Here is a 20,534-nt window from a genome sequence, read left to right as displayed (position 1 = left end):
AGGTTACAATGACTTCCAAGTCATTACCATCAAATTATTATTAACTACACTTTGTGAAAATACTCTGAGGTCTTAAGAGATCAGTTGAAAGCAAGAGAAACTTAATTACTTATTACTGTCTTCATTTGCTGCCCTGAGATACCAGTAGGCTGGAATAAATTCACAATTGGTCCCTGTGGCTAAAACAGCAGCTGGTGGCTTTTGAGCAGGTACTGTCCCCATTTGCCTCTCCAATTTCCCTATGAAAACCCCTACTTTTATTGAGAAGGTTGGGACACTCAGAAAGCAAACTTCATGAAGTCCTCCTGAAGTGGTCTGTGATTGTCAGTCAATAATCCAGCATGACTGTGTGCATTGGCTAACATCATGTTTCTGCATCCCCCTATGTATTGTCTGAGGGAATACCAAACCAGCAAAAATCTTATTTTCCCAAAAATCAATTTATTTGAAGGTTTTGCCAAAATCATATGCCGTACAAAAGATGGCCAAAACCCCTGATTGCATGAACTGTGCTCCAAAAATCTTCCTATGGCTAGCGGTCCCATTCCATGGATGCTGAGGGCAGAGAGAAATTCTTTGTATAGTAGGACCTCCTACCCAGAACTACTGTTGTCAGGGTCCCACAGGTGCTGGCAGCAGCCTGCCCTGACCTCCTTACACCAGTGCAGCCAGCTGGTTACACAGCACAGCTTGGGGACAGCCTGAAGAGTCACCTGTTGGCCACTGCAGCCTTGTAGCCACAAGTTAAGGCATCACTGGATTTAGTGCTGAGCATTCCAAGCAATACCAGCCCGCTTATTTCAGTCTGCATTTGGATGACTTTTTTTCTTCATGGAAAAAGGCTGTATTGTGACAAGAGAAACTTACCACCAAGAAAACACATTATTTTCTTGTCCTGCACCCCCTTATTACCAGATCTGCTTCCCATTTTTTTACAAGATTTTCTCCCTTGCTGCTGCCTAATCAGCACCATATGGCAACATAGTTGCTGTTAGTACAGATGCGTTCCCTGGGTCTGACTCCTTTTTTGCTTTTCTCTACACTGAGGTTCTTATCACTGAAAGATTGCATGGTCTGTAGTTTATCCTAACTGTTGTGAATATATGGAGAACTGGGAATTTCAGAGCTATAGGATGTGAGACAAGCATGCAGGGCAGTCTCCTCTCCCTGATGACCACTCACTCTTGCCAGTAGCCCTTGCTCCTCTGCAGCTGCCAGGCACTGGGTGGGAAGGTGCTTGGGCATTTTATTGCTTATGGCATAAAAATTCTCATGCCACCACTAGGGACTTGTCTTTGGCTGGATAGTTTATCTTCCTTAGACTTCCGTTTATTCTGCATGCTTATTTAGATACTTATTTTAATTAGTCAATGGCCTGTGTCTCATGTGATTCCAGGGAAAGCCTGGCATATCCCAGTTTCCCCATTTATCCCTTATAATTTGGCCAATGGGGTGAAGAAGAGATTTTATGCAGGTTTGGGGGTTTTGTTTTGTTTTATTCGGTTTTTTTTTTTTTTTTACTGTGAATGGCATCCATCAAAAATACTTGCTACAGGTGCAAAGAGAAGTTGATTTCTCTCCAAGTGAGACACCAGAACCTGTAGATGGGGACGGGGCATCCAACAAGTAGGGTGGGGATACAGTCAAATAGAAAAGTCCAGCACAGTATCCACAAGGCGACTACAGTATTTCTTCACTTTTGCATTGTTCCCTTTCCCCTCCTTCAGTGGCACTCTGTCAGTTGTTAATGGCTGGCTTAGCTGTGCCACAGATTAATACCTTCCTCATGGAGTACTCTTGCAGTAAAACCATGTAAATGTAAACATGTAAACATGCACTGATTTACATGTAAACATGTAAAAACATATTGATTACTGTACTGGTGTGGAATGAAAGAGCCTCAAGTCAAATGCTTTATCTCCAGTGGAGAAGAATGTGAAATATTACCTTCAAAGGAAAAACTCTCTGTGTACCTAATTGCAGAATGTTGAGGAAAGGGCGAGACTTTACTCTTGAACTCAATATTAGCTTAGTAGCTCGAGTGTGAGGAGCAGGATCTCAGTTTTATCTGTTTGACCTCATGGTTGTATAATCATAAGCATTATAGAATTATTGATATTGGTGGCTGACTTTAAAAATATTATTCTTCCAGTGTTTCAGCTGGAAGATTGGCGGGGGAGGGTTTTCTATCCAGATGTTTTTTCAATTGTTAAAAGTGCTCATGTGTGTTATCAATTACTCTTCTAATACAGGCAATGTGTGACCTATTGTTTAAGTCAATCCGTCATTTGTTGCCATGTCATGTCGCTCTCGAAAAAGTTTTACTGCTGAAAATGACTGTTTCTTTTTCTTGTTTTTATTTAAAGAAATAAAAAGTTTCTTCTGTTTGGGAAGCACTGAGATACGTATTTACCTATAGATGCTTTGGGAAATACAAAATGCCGTTTGATGCAGAGTACTACCTAAAGTTGTTTTTGTTTGGTTTTTTTTGCATACACATTTAAAATGAATGTGACATCTGCTTCACAGAGTAGCACTCATTTTACTAACACAGGCAAGCGTAGGTTAGCATAGAAGTAAACGTTTGCTAAACCAGTTTATTTGTAATACCATGAAATTCATGTAAACAAAAATACTCTCTCAGAAAATATTTTCTTTGAAAATCTGCCAAAATTTATTGAATTAATCTGTCTTGACAGAGCACTTCAGCTGAGATCAAATAAATCCATACCTTGCAGTGAACAGCTGCAGCTATTTTAAAATGAAGTAGAGCAAGCATGAAAAAAAAAAACAAACCCACAAAAAACCGGGAAAGAAAAATAATACCGGGGAAAAGTAATTAGTCTGATACAATACAATCTGGAGTGATTCAGGACATAAAAAAGCGCTTTCACGTTACAGCGGTGACTCACAGATGAGCTGAACGACTGACCAGGCCGCACCTTCCTGATGACTGCCCGGTGCGCCTTATCCATATGGATGGAATTCTCGCCCGTTCCCAACAACCGGCCTCTCTTTTCCTTCGCTAGACACCAGCCACAGGCGGCCCGCACCACGGCAGGGCCCAGACAGGCACCGCCTGGCAGCACCTGTGCCTCTCCCAGCCTCGCCTGGCCGGCTGGGGCTTAGGTGGCAGACGGGCCGCAGGTGTTCCCCCTGGCCGGCGGGTGTGACAGCGAAAGGCGGCCCCGGGGCACACGCCGGGGCGGCAGGAGCCCGGTCCTTGTCTGTCGGGGGCGCAGCTTGAGGGATGGATGCGCACCGCGGAGCGCGGAGGTGTGCGCAACTCCCGCCTCCGCCGGGCGCGCCGCCCCCGCCTCCCGCCCGGCCCCTTCCCGGCGATTGGCGGCAGCGCCCGGGCAGGTGCCGGTGCGCGGCGGGAGCTGCCGCCGCCGGCACCGCAGCAGCACTCGGTGGCGCGTCCGGCGGGGCGGGGAGGGCTGAAGGCGGCGGCGACAGCAGCGACAGCAGCAGCAGCGGCGGCAGAAGCAGCAGCAGCAGCAGGAGGAGGAGACAGCGGCTTTCGCCGTGCGCCGGCCGGTGCGGAGCGGGACCGGGGCACCTGTGCCCGGCGGCTCCGCGCAGGTGGTGGCCGGGGGCCGGCGCGAGGCGGCCGCAGACCCCGCCGTGCATGAGGGACGGGGCGCAGCCGCCGGCGGTGGCTCTGCCCGTGCCCCAGCGCGACCGCTTCCCGCCCGCCTGCCATTGTGGTGCAGCCCTTGCACTTGGCCGGGGTGAGTACGGCCGGGGCCGGGATGGGCTGGGGGCCCCCTGCCGCGGCAGCTCGGGGCCGGCCGGCGCCGTGGGGCGGCCTGCGGCAGGGCCGAGGTGCGGGGCCGCAGCGCCCGTCGGGGGCGGCCGGGCTCGGGCTGTGGGGGGCCCCGCGCCGCTGGGGAGGGGTCGGGCGGGGCCGGGCGTTGGGGCCGGCTGGTGGCCGAGAGGCCGCCGCCCTCCGCGGCGTTCGGGGGCGAAGCCGGCCGCTCCTCCTCGGCAGCGCGGCATTAGGCTGTGCTTTAATTACCGGACAGATGTCTGAGCAGCTTCGTGGTGTTCTGCTGACCGCGTGGCTGTTGGAGCACTGTCACTGCAGTGCATCATCATCATCATTATCATTGGAGTGTTTTACTCTTGATCAACTTCCCCGGGAGCCCGGGGAGGGTTTCAGCGTGGCGCTGCCGCTGTCCCCGTTTCATGGGAGCATCCCGCCACGCTGCGCTTGTAATTTATGCCTCAGACAGAAGCAGCGTGCGTTTTCCTAGTATCAAGGTCAGTTTATCGTAACTGCTGAGGAAAATACCATATGGCTTAGACTGACTTTTCTTAGGGAATCTAATTAAGTAGGAGCCTGTGTTGTGCTGGGATTTGTGTTATGTTTCAAGCAAGCGTAACTGAATTAGATTGTAAAATGCCTTATAGCGTGTATGTGTCCCTCCTCAAGCGTGTTTGCGGGGACATTAACTGTAACTAGTAATCTATTTCGGCAAATTATGCTTTTTACCTCATACCTACCATTTTATTATTTCCTGCATTTTTTAAAATGTGGGAAGCTGCCTTGCTATGGAGCCAGGAGTTTTTTCGAATAGGCGCAGCAAAGATTTTAGCAATAAAGGCTTTTACTTATTCCTCTCATAAGCCTTTTCTGGAAGGCTGGAGGGAGAGAATGGAGGCATAGTTAGTCTAGTTCTCATATTACTGGACATCTTTCTGATTTTGATGGACGTGTCATCAGACTGGACAGATTTTTATAGTTGCTTTTTTATGGTGATAGCTGTTCTCCGTAAATTGCATTGAGACCACTGACTAAGCCCGTGCTGTTAAATGTCATACAGTAGCGTTTGCCGCTTAATTCTACCCTTAGACAGTGATCAGAGCTGAGCAAAAAGCAGAAGATGCTGTATCTTGTACACAGCCCCTCAGGCTACTGCCTTACCTGTCATTACTCAGGTATTGGATTGTATCAGAGCATATTTACTGATGCCTTATGCCCAAGCATGTAAAAAGGTCCTTCACTCGTGTGTAGCCTTCCTGGGGAGTTTGTCAGATAACTTAGTAAAATGCAGTTAGAAATGGGGGAGTAGCGTTTTCAATACCTGTAACACATTAATTGCCAGTGGTGAGAATGCACACAAGTCAATTCCACCCTGGTGTCCCTCACAGGGGTGAGACATACTTAGAGCACTACGCCCTGAGGCAGGATTTGCCTCTTGGACCTGCCGCCTGTTCAAATGAAACAATATTGTCCTTTCAGGCAGGGTAACGCTTTTTTGTCTTCATCTGAACCAGCGCTGTCTGGATCTAGAAAACTGAGTTAGGACTTTCATTTATTTTCCTGAGTTGGTTTCTTGCTTCCATGCTAACCTGATGAATACATCTGAATGCACTACATAGAGTTACCCAAGTGTTTGAGCGCAGTAGGAGTTCACCTTTCTCACTTCATACTTGCTGTAAACAGAGCACTTGAACGGCTTGTATTTAAATAAAGAAAAAAAAAATCCTCAAAGTATGCATGGGTGATGATGAAGAAAGGCTGTATGTACCTAGTGCACTATTGTTCGTAAACAGTACATTGGTATGAAAATGAGACTCCTTTGTATTGCTGCCAACATTAACGTGCCATATTGTTATAAGACTGGAAACTGTGGTTTGGCAGTGTAAACCATCTTAGCTTGCCCTTGGAGAACTGGACAAGTTGAAAGAAACTAGCTGAATATAATTCCATGAAAACCGCAGGGACAGCTTTTCTCATTGAGAAAACCCATTGAATTGTTTGAGCGGATTAATGCTGCCTTCCCGTGGAATGCTTTATTCACCTTCCTTTTGGATTCAGGTAGGTTATTTTCTTAGATAGATTTTTAGAGATAATAAAGGCTTCTGGCTTACCTATGAACTACTGACAGCCAGAGAATAAAACAGCTCCAAGTTTCTTATACTCAGAGATTTATAGCAGCTTACTTTCAGAAGAAGCTTTTAGGGCTTAAGGGTTGAGAAAGATGACTGCTATATTTTGGTGTGAAGTGAAGCACACCACACTGTTCTTCAATTTACCAAAGAAACTTCACCTTTATGATAAAACCGGGCAAGTTTACAGAAGAGCTAAATACAGTGTGATTTGATAAGATTTCAAGCAGTGGTCTAGTTTTGCACATCTCTTAGTGAGGTTGGTCAAAGATGGCTGTATCCGAAATTTTATGCATTTGCTGAAACCTGAGACGAAAATCTCCCATACATGTCTGATACACCATTCTGTCACTCATATGGTAGGCCAGTGGTTACGATGTGCTTGCTATTTAACTTGCAGTTAAAACATGCTATCCCTTTTTTTTTTTCTTTTAACAATCTTGTAGAAAAATGCCATTCTGTGTTTTTTAAAACTTCATTTTCTGTAAACAAACTTTATGCTTGGCATTCTATGTCCTGAAAATAAATAAAGCACACTGTAGTGGAAAGCAGGTTTAATGAATCACCTTAGCAGCTTCATTGTAGATGAAGAGGGTATAAAGACTGCAGTGGCTTGACTGGCTAAAAGCTAATATCAGCACTATTGCAATAATGACAGATTTTTAGATCTTATTCATACTATTCAGGGAATAGAAACACAATAAATTTCCAGGCCAATATGCATTAAATTTCAGCAGCACAGCTATATATATATATATATATATATATATATATATATGTATGTATGTATGTATGTATGTATGTATGTATGTATATATGTATTATACTTTTTAAAGAGTGTTCTACTAGTAAAACATCTAATCTAGCAAGTTTTTACTGACCAATTAGCCCCTGGACTGGGTTCAAAAAAATCTCTTGTTTCTTTTTATTACTTTTATGCTTCATGACCCTTTTGATCCATTCATGATCAGAAAAGAAAAAACTAATATTGGTATTTGGCATTCAGATTATTGGAGTTATTACTGTCTACTGGTTGTGTGAAGATCAAAAAGCATTACCTCTGGAAATGAAATACACATTCTTCAAGGCAAAGTATACCTCCAAATAAAACACCCACTGGGGTGGAGCTGACTAGTGGAGATTAATCTTGATGAGACACTTTCAGTGGCATTGTCTCCACTGGCTCATGGTAATCAATTAAGTAGTTTTCTTGTGTTTTGCTGGCATTGACTGGCAGGCAGGAAGGCAACTCTAGCTTGTCTTCTTTCTGAGCACCCAAGCTCAAGTTCTGCTGTGCAGCAGTTTCAAGAAGCTCCTTCTGGACTCTTCCTTGCAAAATGTACTGCTTATTGATGGAAAAGAATAAATAGGGCAGCCGTAGTTTCTGGGTTAAGTCTGTTTAAAGGGTGCTACAGTAATTTTCGGTAGAAAGTGAAATGTAGTATCTTCATGTGATAGCAATCTGAAGTGTAAAGTCTCATTCAAAGGCTATTAAAGTTCATGGCATTCCCACTGTCTGTAATGAGTCTTGAAGCCAGGCAACAACCTGAAATCTTTGGGGTTTTTTAATAACAAAACACTCCCTTCCACAGCACCTCCACCTCTCACCATGCAGAATAATAGGTGGTTGTGCTGTTGTAAACCAGCTTTCTGCTGTTGGAGGAAGACAGTATGTAATCTGTTGTTTTCTTTCTCAAGAGCAAAGAAAGCAAAATATGTTTTTAACTTGTGGAATAAACTTTCTGTTCTGCTCTTACAATGAGTTTTATCTCTCCTGAAATTAATAGAAGAGCTTTTTTGCTTATTAGGCATTGTTTATGGGACAAAGGATGTATTTAATGGGGTTTTCTTCTGCCCCTTTTGAGCTGTATGAACAGGATTTTGTGTTCCAGAGTTATCCAAAAAGAGAAGTCCTGGCTTGTGCCGTTATGATTAATTGCTACGGTGTAGATACACAGTGTATGATTTAAGTGCTGTTGACAGAGATGCAACTAGCACTGACTTGAAATACCTCAAATTTCAGAGACGTACTAGTTTTTCTAACCATTGTTAATCTTGCAAGAAATAGATTCCTTTTTTTTTCCCCCTTATGAGAACTGATCCTTTTGCCCCTCAGAGATCATCCCCAGGAGTGCTTGGTATACCTTTCTGGAAATTATCTCAGCGCTTGCATCTAGCTGTCATAAGTGCTTTGATATTTGTTTGACAGACTGTGACTTGGATTCAAGTTAAAGCACAATGCGTGAATTGGAGTACCATCAGGTTTCAAAAACAATTGAAAGAGCTTTGGGGAGAATTCAAAAATGTGATGTTTTATTTCACTATCTCTGCCGGTCTTGATCTAAAAGCCAGTGACAAAAATTGTCCGTGTGTTAATCACTGCTAGCACAGAAACCATGAATGGAGTCCCAGATGGGAAAAAAGCATTTCACCTCTAGAGGAGGATAAGCCTGATTATTCCATCTCCCACTCCTTTTCTAATGTTTATAATGAGGTTTCATATTCCTGCTCCAAGGTAGTATCACAGGTAAAAAAGAGGCAAATCACTGTAAATACTGTGGACTTGGGTTCCACAGGATTAAATGAGGAGCCCTAGTTAGTTCATAATGGTGGTGGCTTAGCTTGATTACACTGTTAAAATAATAAGTTCTGTGGGACTCAAAAAGATGTCTGTGCTAGCTGGATGATTTCTTGAACCTGTAAGAGGATGAACTGGTTCTGTAGTTTAAACTAAAGGAGCTGTGATACTACTCCAGTTCGGATCCAAATATCAGTGAAGCAGTAGTCAAAACCTGACACTGAAGTTGGCCTTTGAACTCCAGAAACTGACTGACCATGTGTTGTGCTTGAATATAAACATTCTTTGTTTGTATAAACTTATGATCCAGAACTTCAGATTTGTGTTTATTGATCTAGGCTTAGGTTATCTCCATGTTGTGCAGTGTCAATATAAAAAAAATCAGCTGAACTCTGGTCCAAAGCAGAAGCTCTTCTGAGCACAGTGTGAAGTAGGTCCCAGTGTCAACAGACGAATCCATTAACTCCCCCACCCGGCAGATTAACCCAGCTCCTTTGGTTTTCAAAAGCTATCTACAGCTCTGGCTCTACTTTACTCTTGTTTTATGCCACTTGATAAATGATTATCTAAACAAACCGAAGACGACCTGCTACTGAAACCCTTTTTACAGTGCACAGGGCATATGTTATGTGTCAGCCAACTACAGCTCATCACAAAGTCTCAGTGAAATGGGGCATGTGGCTTTATACATGCCACTTCATTGTTGTGTATTTTATGATTCTTGCTTCTTTGGGGATAAATCAGGGTTAGAAGCATTTTACAAGTGTCATAGTGAATGTGGACAGCACAGTCTTAGGAATTTATTTTAGCCTTTTATTTTGTTAATTTACTTGCTAATCTGTAAAATTCAGTAATTTGCAGTGGGGTTTCCTGTCAGTGGTTTGAATTAACAGTGATTTAATTTGTATTAAATTTGTTTTCACATCTGGCAGCACTAGAGAATACTGCCTCATTGTGGCAACTGCTGTTGGAAGCATTTTCTTACCTCTAAAAATAGAGCTTTTGTCCTTCTTCTAGTCCTGCAGGAAGATTCTCTCAGTGAAAGTTTGGTTCTTGGATAAATCTTAATTATATATTCACGGTTGGTATTTCATAAGAGGGATGAGGGATATCAATTAGTGCAAACAGAAGTTGTGGGGAAAAAATAGATTTTACTGTGTAGGATATTTTAATTATGCCTGTGGTATGTTTGCATATTGGTTGGATTTTATGTTATGGATGTTTTAGTAGCAGTTAAACAATCCACACTAACTGTTTACTTTTGTAGTTTTTGTGGATTAATCACAATATGGCTTTTAAATTATGATGAGTTTCTTAATTTATCATAAGTCTATTGCCTGTATTATTGAAATGAAGAATTAAATGCAGATGCAAAAGGTGTAATGCTCCCAGAGCTGTTTGACTTTTTACAAAAGCTTCACCTTTTCTCTTGGTGTTTTTTCTCTTTTTTTCTTTTTTTTAATCCCCATCTTAAAGATGCTAGAAACTCAGATGAGAAGCCTTATCACCACTTAACTCAATAATGATGCTTTGGCATTTTGAAGTTGAAAAACTTATCTTAGTAGAGCTATTTTCTTGGTTAGTTTATTGAATGTTATCTGTAGGAGGCTTCTCTCTAGTTATTCTAACTGCTGTGGTATAGGGGCAAGCATTTAACTTTGATACACATACTTGTCATGTGCTGCTCTACAGCTTGTATGGTAGGGGACCTTTTGTATCATTCAGTTGCTCCAGGTCATACAGGAAAATGGGATGTTGGCATCTGAAATAGGGATCTGCACAGTAATGTCCAGAATGGGTAAAGTTGGAAGGGACTGTCTGGTCATCTGGTCCAACCTCCCTGCTCAAGCTGGGCCATCCTAGAGCACATGGCACAGGATTGCATCCAGGTTGGTTTTGAGTATTCCTGGTGAGGGAGATGCCACAACCTGTCTGGGCAACCTGTTGTGGTGTGTGGTCACCTCTTCCTCACGTTCAGATGGAACTTCCTTGCATCAGTTTCTGCCCTTTGCCTGTTGTCCTATTGTTTGGGACCACCGAGAAGAGCCTGGAAACATCCTCTTGGTATCCACTCCCCCTCCCTTCAGATACTTACAGGCACTGCTGAGCACTCCTCTCAGTTGTCCTCTACAAGGAGGGAGATGATTGAACCTTCCCAGATTTAATATGGCATTGAACCTGAGCTTTTCTGGGTGCCAGTACTAGACTGGTATTTACATGTATTTGCATTGGTAAAGTGAGCGCTCACTTCTCTGCCTGCCTCTTAGAATGAGAGAGAAGCCCAGCAATTCTTTGAAGGAACCAAGAAGTATTCACTGTTTCTTTTATCTCCCTTCAATCCATGTGGCTCATTTGAGGGCCATGGATTGTGAAATGCTAGGACCACAGGTGTCTCAGGAGAGGGTTGTGGCGTGTGTAATGCAGCAGAATCGGGTGAATGTATTTTTGCAGTCCTCACTCTTGAGCTAATGCAGAGGGGAGAGGTAGGGGCACAAATAAGCTTTTTGGTTAGTATTCTCTTCATGCTGACTCAAGCTTAGCAAGTACAGTGTGAAGCTTGATTTGCCAGGTGTGTTCTGGTTTGTGTTTTGATGCAAAGGTGGAAGAGGTGTAACTCAGTTCAGTGGCTGCCCTCTCTGTGCAGGGAGTCTAGGCACATAGAATCAAGCTCTGAGTCCCACTTTGCAGGTTGGGCATTCAAAGGGAAGCTCCTGCAGTCTGTGCTTACAGGTGTGAAAATTTCTGATTGTGTTGGACTCTTTGGGATCAGCTGCATTCCCTAAGTGCACATGCTGGCTTTCTTGCTGTCCTGTGTTGATTCACTCTGGAGTTGGTTGACAGTCCATTACAGTAATGAGCTGAATTTCCTGCTTTAGATTGAAGGCACATGGAAAAGAGGCAAATCATCCAAGATACAACTGCATGTCAGCACATTACTGCTCCAGTTTTGTCTTTTTCTCCAAGCTGTCTTCTTTGTTTCTGGAAGAGTGATAGTCAGTCTTACACAGTCAGAATACTGTCAGATCCATCATCTTTACGCACTCTTCCATGAGACGGTTGCTACTAAATAGAGAAAATAGAGCTGAATATGACTTGCCTAAATTCAGCATAAACAATGGAAGAAGAGACTGAAGTAAAACGAGAATATACACTAACTAGAAATCCTCTTCTATGTGAAATATGTGAAATCAGTATATGCCAGATAACCTATAATCTTTAGCAGTTGCAGGGACAAATTTTGGTAAGACTTTACTCTAGTTCAGCTTTACCAGTGAGAGGATTATTCTGGTCCATCAGTTTAGCTTTTGTATCACATTTTGAATTCCCAGTGGGATTTGTACTTGTGTATCAGTTGTAGGCCTGATACATAAGTATAAAATGGTCATCTGGTTGTTATACAGATTCTCTTTTTAATATGACTTTCTTTGAACCATCAGAAGTAGATGACAGAAATTAGCTCCTACAGTGTAATCTTTAGTCTTATCTAATTTTTTTTTTCTATTTAAATAAAATAGGTTCTATTTTTTTTAGAAACTCTTATATTCTGTGTTCCGCCTTTAGGAGAGTGCTGTTCCTTAGATGAGAGATGCCATTCTTTCTTGAATGGAATGTGACTTCACTAAGATTTTTAATTCTGTGTCATGGTTTAACCCCACAAGGCTGTACCAGCTACTAAGAAGAAAATGAACTCTATCCCAGCTGTCACCAGGGCATTCTGCTACTTCATATTCAGTACTTAAAGTAACATTAAATATAGAAGCAAGAAAAGTGTGAAAGTCCTGTTTATTTTCTAAATAGCTAAAAATTTAAAGCCATGCAGTACTAACCTTTAACCTGTAAGGTTTACAGTTTCATCCATTATGGTATGTTCCAGCAATCTTTTAGACAAACGTACGTAAAATTATTGTAATAACTTGCATTAATAAGGAACATTTCTCCCTGAAGGAACTGAATGAACTTCGCGTTTTAAAACCTGCTGCTTTAACCCTTACACTCCCCAGTGAAGCAAGTGTAACTTTGCTCAGGAGCTTGCCACCTCTTTGCTTTGCTGCTTGCAAATTTCTCATAAAATTAGTCCAAGGCTGAAAGCAAGATAAGTTTTTTTTGCTTTTATGGGCCGGAAAATATGTGCAGTAAAACTCAGTTAAAATCAGTGTGGGTACAAAAATAACATCCTCTTTGAGATCTTTATCTAATATCTCATTTAAAATGTGATACACCAGATACAAGTCCCATGTTGAAGCCAGGTGGGTTGTATTGACTTTTTCAATCAAAGAGGTGGCCTTTTATTTCTGATGAGTGTATTTTTCTTTTTCTAATTTTGAGACCTTTTTTCATTTTAAGTGTAAAGGGAAGAATACTCAGTGTTTTTACCCAAGCTTCTAGACATTCTTGGAGTTTTAAAAAAGATTAACAGATTTGTGGCCAATGTTAATTATGCCTCATTTCAGACTTAATGATGTGCTAGCTGTAGTAGAAATTACTTTGGACAGTGATGTTTTTTAAATGTTGGGTTATGGCTAAAGTCTGTTTTGTTCAAGTGCATTGACATAACTCAGAGCACTATTCAGACCTTACTTTTGTCACCTTATATTTGTCAAATGAAGTGTGTGACATTATGTAGTTTATATTTTAAATATTGTGACATTTGCATTAAAAAATTATCATAATGACCTCATGGGCAATGTGGCAACTTCTTTTGGACAATTCAGTAAAGAAAACTTTTTAAAATTTGAGGGGTGGTGAAGGAGCTCTGTTGGGGGCAAAGTGCTTGTATTGCTCTTTGTCTTAGACAGGTGACTGTCTTATTGGATGATTTAAAAGGGAAAAATGCTCACCAGTAAGATTATACAAGAAATTTTGTATGGTACGAAAAGAATTCTGGAAAGCATGAGAAGAAAGATTGAGTAGTAGTATTTGGGTCCTGACAGACTGCTGAAGGAAGGAAGGATGAGCGTGTTGGTGACAGAATCGAAGATATAATCCTAGTAGGTTTTTTCTTGATTTTCTACCTGGAAATTATACAAGTGGTAGAATAGCAGAACAGAGTAGAAAAGCTGGTGAAGAGTTTGGTGACTCTAAAGCTGAGACTATGTGGGAAAAGGTATTGTGTATGAAATATTTCAATTGCAAATAACTGGGTTAAAGGAGTTGGTGGTCTTAGTTCCTCAGGTATTACATTTCATTGATGCAAATCAACAGCATTTTAGAGCAAAACTTATACTGTGCTGTGAAAACCGGTGAAATCTTGATTAAAAATGTGCTCAGAAACAGAAAAAATTATAGGATATTCTTGTCTGGAGAGCTTTCTTCCAGTTACCCGCTCTGTATACCCCCCAAGCCTTCTCTTCTCCAGGCTGAGCAGTCCTAGTACTCCCAGCATCACTGCCTGTGAAAGATGGTCCAATCCCTTAACCGTCATTGTGGCCCTAAGTTTCTTTCTTGTTCTGGGGAAGCCCAGACTGGACTCATGACTCCAGATGCAGCCTCACTAGTGCTGATTGCTTTGGTACAGCATAAAACTAAGAAGTCCGTGTTGTACAATATTCAGGGTGACCGATTGCATAATTAACTTTATAATGTGGTTCTTTGTCAAGCAGAGAATCTGTCTTAAATATTAGTTGGCACTTAGCCCAAAAAACTTTCTTCCCCCTCCCCACCCTCCCAGTAATGCTAATCATCTGCTGAGACTCCAAGTCCAAACAGCTTAGCTGTCATATGATGAGTGGAAAATGCACTACTTGCCCTTGTTTCTTGTGTTGATGCCCTTGTCTGTGTTAAAACCATGTGTTGCTTGCTGTTCTTGAAAAACTTTTCATTTGCCTTTTTTTTTTTTTTCCCCCTAGGGTTTGGTTTTGTTTTTAAGTTTAAACTCAATAAATGTTTTCAATGTGGAAGTTTTAATTAGATTTTGAAACAGACTGTCAGAAGTGTTAAGATTACTCGATACCCAATCCTGTTTTGTAAGCCTAGGCTTTCTTGTTACAGTGTTTTAATTTGTTGAGCAAAAGTTTACTAGGGAGTGATAATATTCCTTGTAAAGTCTGTGAGATCTTAAGATTTTGTATTCAGTTTGAGATTTATCAGAGAAGTCCTCATGAAGGCAATCATCTGAACAGTCTCATGTAAGTTATTTTAATTGAGGCCAGAAGTTACTTTAGGCTGAGAAGCTATTTTGTGTGTTTTAAGCTAGTTTTAAGTCTAACTTGTTACATTTCCTCTAGAAGACTTCCCATTGTGTATTTCCAAAATGCATAATCTGGATCTACCACAGAAAGGACATTTAAGAATTGTTTATAAATATTTATAAACTGCTGTAATACTCCCAGATCAGAGGTGATTTAGTAATGTGATGAAATATTATTTCCTGGGAAAACACACGGAGTTCCTTAGAGGTTAATATAATATTGGAATGCAGACTGAGAATACCATAGAGAACTAAACCACATGAAAGTCAAAAGTTAAAGCTGCTTGTGATTTTAAAGCATATATACTTGAAATGAAGTCTTTGCCAACCCAGACAGTCAGAGGTGGTGGGGCTGCCTGCTTGTTCCCAGATTTAGTAGTAAATTTCCCCTTTCCAATACATGGTCACAATCAGCACTGGCAGCTGAATCAAAGGGATAACGTTTTACTGATGAACCAGTTTTCAGGTGTGAAAAAACATTACTGATTTTTACACCATTTCCAAAAGGAAGACTTTAAGGGAGAACTTATTTTGAGAATATTAATTACAGTTGTTAACTTGATGCTCAAGATACTAGGAGATCAAAGATGCTACTCCAATTGCCTTCATTATCTTGTGTCTCAGAAGACTGTAGCCCTAGCATGAAGGTGTCTCTGCTGGCTCCAGGAATTGCTTAAAAAGTTTTATTTCCTTTTACTGTGTATCCTGTATTTTCTCCTTAAATGTATGTGTGTAAAAAAAGTTACTTGGAAAATTGCTGCTCAATTCTCCATGGAAGTGGCCTTCCTATAATGAAGCCCCTTCCATGCTTTTAGTAAGTCAGAGGTCCTTTTGCACTCAAGTGCTTTGTGTGGGAAGAGCTGAGCAGATACCCCAAAGCCTGAAGGGAAGGATGTGTCCCAGGGCACTTCATGCTCTTTGAGCTGCAACCCAAGTGCTCCCTCAGCAAACCCTTCCCTTTTCCTTGCTGATGCTCAAGTGAGGTTTTGGTATAAGGACTGTAGGTGAAAGGACAGAGGAAAATCTTAACATTCTGGTGAAAATTTAGAGAAGATTTATGCACATGTGTAGCATTGATGAAAAATCTTGCCTGTTGTTCCTCGCTATGTTTTAGCCAATCTTTAATTTTAACATACATTCTTGGTCTTGCAAGTGAGATTAATGAAGGCTACGTACAGTCCTTTGTTTCTCTGGCTCTTTTCCTCTGTGCAAATCAGGGTAAATTTTTTTAGAAGTAAATATTTATAGCCTTTATTAAGTACTCATTGTCATCTTCCTAAGTAGATTCAGAGTCAAGCCAGAGCATTGTGACCTTTTTATTTTAGCTGTATGGTGAGCATGCATCTTGTTGGAGAGATCCTGTCACGTTTATTTCACCTAAGCTTGTATACCATCTGCATGGTTTTGGTGAAGTGCTGTTTTCTTGAACAAGGAGTTTATTCTAAACTTCATGAGTAGCCTAACCAAAACAGAAAAAAATGAGCAGTGCCCTCCTTCTGTGTGTGTGTTTTTTTCCTGTTTGAAGAATGGTCATCAGATGATTGTAGGATGGTAAATACTGTATTTAAAAAACCCCGCCAAACAAAACCCAACCAACCACATCCCACGTAATTATCTGAGTAGCAAATGAAATGTTTAGAAAATAAAGCTGATTTTTCCCCCCATGCTTCTACTTGCAGTAGTACTTGGAGCACTTAATTGTCTGCCATAGCAGTTTTCTTTAGAGGTGGAGTTTTTTGAGCCAGAACCAGCTTAGATGCTTTACATAACCTCATTCGGTTGCCACTCTCCATGGATGAAGAGGCACTAATTGCCTCTTTTATACAGTGTGGGATCTAAACTCTGTTAATGGTTATTAAATATGTTGCTGAGAGCTCATAACAGAGATGCAATAAGTGTCTTATGCTTCTGAAACTGTAACACAGTGTGGAGATGGACACTTCTGTGATTGCCCAAATAATTGCATAAATCAAATGACACAAGTTAATACTGAGAGCTGAATTTTCTAGAATTCAATTAAATGAGTAAAAGTAATGAGAAAATAAACTAGAACAAATTTCATTAGTGATACTTAATGGACCAAGCTCTAGTTCAAACTTTGTAGTACCTTAAATTCACACATAATGTTAACTACTACTTTTTCTCCTCCAAATATGGGAAATAATGATATAGTGGTGACATCTGAATATAGATTATGACATCTAAATCTTTCCAGTCACTCTGTGAAATTCCATTTAAAATTTTTATGCTAATTTTTTAAATGGTGGTTTAAAATAATTCCTGATTTCTTAGTTGGCAGTGTAAAATATTTTTTGAGTATGACAGCAGAGTGTGTTCTCTGTTCATACACGATGGCAGGGATTGCACTGCAAACAGTTTTATAAAATCTTAAGAAATGTCTATACCTGATTTGACCCAACTTAGTTAAACATGTTCTTTTTTTGAGGTCAACACTTAAGTCTGTCCTCAGCATCTCTTAATATCCCAAATAATTTATCTTTTTCTTTTCTGTGTAAGGGGGTGGGGTGATTGCTTTCAGTGCATGGAACCTGAAAAATAATCCTGAAATGAATCCTTCAGGTTGTACCAGGGAAGTTTAGATTGGATTTTAAGAGCAATTCCTTCATTGAAAGGGTTGTTGAACATTGGAATATGCTGCCCAGGGAAGGGGTTGAACTGCCATTCCTGGAGGTATTTAAAAAATGTGCAGGAGTGGCACTTAGAGACATGGTTTGGTGGTGGACTTGGCAGTGCTGGATTAATGGTTGGACTCAAAGTAAAATGTCTTTTTCAGTTAAAAAGATGCAATTGTGTTCTGATGTATACGTGCCTGTGATCTCAACACACTTGCAAAAAATATGAGTGTTTCAATTTAGTTTTCTATTTTATTTTCTGCTTTTAATTTCAGGTATTCCTTATAGTTATTCATATCCAGGACCTAGTGTATAATGGGCAGAAAACTGGACCTCTCTGGCTTGACTGATGAAGAAGCAGAGCATGTGCTCCAGGTGGTTCAGCGAGATTTCAGCCTTCGTAAGAAAGAAGAAGAAAGGCTGAGGTAAGGATAAAAAAGAGTTAAAAATATTGGTCTATTTTGATTATTACAAAGTGGTTTTGAAGGAAACCAGAGAACACAGCTTTTTTGTGGTGTTCTATGCATTGATAATCATTCCTGTCACAGAGGCAAGAAATATTCAAACTCCTCCACATGAATTCAATTATTGAGTAGTAATTAATTTTTGCATTTAGTCTATCCTAGATTAAACTACTGCAGTGTTTCTAAATCACCTGTGTATATCTCCTGGGTAGAGGCTAAGTAGTGTTTGACGTAGCAAAAGCAGAAGTTCATGTTAAGAAAAATTTTTGCCTGATGTAGTCAGTTCCTTTTTTTAATTCAGAAACTTTGTCTACATGCAAACATCTGAAAGTGAAGAAGTTCAACCCATCTCTTTCCCCTAAAACAGTCAATAGGATGTGTTATCCATTGTATTGAGATCACTTAACTTTGCTTTTAGTAGTCTCTGTACAAAATGATTGCCAGCAGAAATAATCCTGAAGAAAACAGATGGAATTTGTTGGCAAGGTAGCTGAGGGAGTTTGGTATGTGACAAGGGGACTACAGATAGAGACCTGAATTGTTAGATGCAATATTTTCTTTCTAGTTTCAACAATATTTCCTTGAATTATTATGCCTGATTTTTTATTACCTTCTTTGAACACACCATTATTTATTACCCAGAATGCTCTGATGTCTCTATCTATGGTTGACAAATGCACAATCTCTTACTGTGCTATTCATATCTCAGGCATCATCATGTTTCTTTTTCATTTAGTATCAAGCTGAAGTCAGCAGAGCAGGAAGATGACTGAAATCAACACAAAACTAGGCATATATACTATGTGCAATTGAAACTGAGAGGAATCCTGTTTCACCTGGAACATTAGGTGCAAGGAATGTGTCTTGCAGTATAGGCCTAATTCAATTTTAGCATGCTGTGCAAGTTCTTGCTTGGGTTGGTAGTGCAAGCTTGCTGCAGGGAGAAAAAACTGCATGAGGATAGCACACAAATTTTTTTTTGACTGTTCTGATTACTTTGGTAATTTTTCACAACACAGCCAAGAGATTCTAGAAACATCTTAAGGAGGGTGAGTGTGTGAGCTCTCTCTGGCTTTTTATACTGTGGCTGGTTGTATCCTACTGGAGCAACCATACCACCATTAGGAAGTGCTGGGACATCTTGCCTGTTCTATACATTAGATCCATAGTGGAAGGAGGAGGGGAAGGGATGAAAAGCACACACAGAGAAAACTGACTGGAAAGCCTGGATAGATAAATTTTTTGCTGGTGTTTGTGTTTTGCCATTTTGCAACTTTAAGTTTTTCATCATATCTAATTTTCATGACACTTAATTTCATAAGTAGAAAACTGGTGTGAGAAGACAGCTAAAACACTGGAAAGGTAGGAAAAACACATGGATGCAACTCAGCTTATGTATGAATATGTATAGTTCAAGTATGCATGACTTTTTTCTTCTTGCAAAGTTATGCCTTTTGCAAGTGTTAACCTATGCTAACGTGCTGTGAATAATGAGCTGTACCGACAAAGGAAAAGTTCTGAAATTTAGCTGATAGTTAAGATATATGAATTTAAGTAGTTTTAATGACACTAAAAATTGCCGGTGGAGTTCAAAGCTTACTTCTGACTTAAAAGCTATGACTTTTTTTTTTCTTTTTTTTTTTTTTTCTTTTTTTTTAAATCAGGCCACTCTGGTTGGTTTTGGTTGCTTGGTTTGCAGCACATCTTTTTTGTCTTACTGTGTGATTGAAAATATATAAGATAATTATATGATCTTGCTGTAGATTAGATTTTTCAGCCTGGAAGAAAAGAGATTACATCTGCTTTGATATTCTTGGATCCATTGTGTTTGTATTTAGAATGTTATCGACTGGCAAAGTTTACCATATAGTTTCAATTTAGAAGTGAAACTCTGTAAGGCTTTCTAATCTTTTCTAAGATAAAAGGCTGATATATATATATATATATATATTTTATGTTACACTTTTAGACTTCTTTTAACAAATTCAAAACCAAGCTATAAATGAAGGTATGGTTTTGCATTTCTTTTTTTTCCCCCTGTAATTAATTTGAGGTAGCAGCATTAGACTTTAAATGGAACTGTTGAAGCTTTTGCGTGTGCTACTTTCTTAAAATAGGGTGTCTGTATAATTCTTCATATCATAGATAGTTTTATTTTTGGGTGCTTTTCCCCACCAAGATTTAAGGAGCTCTTTCCCAAATCCTTTTGTGTATTATTCCCATTGGCAACAAATATTTCTAAAGATCAAGAAATACTTAAGAGAATATATGATAGATTTCCACTGTATCAGGAGAGTAAAGAAAGCTAAAAAAACTGTGCGTAGTTGATAACTTCAATTTTGCTTTTCTAGTGGCAGCTGAACAGTTAACTAGCAAAATGCAAGAAGTGAAGCTTATCTTTACTTCTAAGAAATGTTTTTAAGGTGGTAAAGTAAAATTACAAATATTTTAGAGCTAACATTCCAATGTTTTTTATAATATTGCTCTTTTTACATGTTATTTCATTTTCCCATATTCTGTAAACAAAATGACATAATGTATGGAGGAAGGCCATACTGGTGATCTGCATTTTCTGCTGCAAAGCTGTTTTGAATTTCTCTGCAGTGAGGATTTTTTGCAGTGGTTCTCTTATTTAAGTCTTTCTCAGAACTTTATCTCCCACTGTTATCAGACAGTTTGCTCTTGTACTTTTTGTGAGAAAAAATTAGTTGGCTACAACTAGTAAGATAACAATAAGATAAACATGTACCTATTTAGTGAGTAGAGTGGTTGGT

At 40.2% G+C, this 20,534-nt stretch overlaps 1 protein-coding gene across 4 annotated transcripts in view; it reads left to right on the top strand.

Moving 5' to 3' along the window:
• The first annotated feature begins 3,515 nt into the window (after positions 1-3,515).
• MYRIP (myosin VIIA and Rab interacting protein) overlaps positions 3,516-20,534 on the top strand; it is a 207,894-nt gene continuing 190,875 nt past the window's right edge. For all 4 annotated transcript variants that reach the window (XM_066193057.1, XM_066193049.1, XM_066193040.1 and 1 more), the window contains exons 1-2: positions 3,516-3,734; positions 17,572-17,721. In XM_066193057.1, coding sequence (XP_066049154.1) covers positions 17,612-17,721 — 110 coding nt within the window. In that variant the 5' untranslated portion in view covers positions 3,516-3,734; positions 17,572-17,611. The remainder of the gene's footprint in view (positions 3,735-17,571; positions 17,722-20,534) is intronic.

The sequence above is a fragment of the Chamaea fasciata genome, unplaced genomic scaffold (genome assembly GCF_029207755.1).
Source record: "Chamaea fasciata isolate MVZ Bird 193981 ecotype frontalis unplaced genomic scaffold, bChaFas1.0.hap1 SCAF_1, whole genome shotgun sequence".
In the NCBI taxonomy this organism is placed as follows: domain Eukaryota; kingdom Metazoa; phylum Chordata; class Aves; order Passeriformes; family Sylviidae; genus Chamaea; species Chamaea fasciata.
This window is presented reverse-complemented; position numbering and strand designations above follow the sequence as displayed.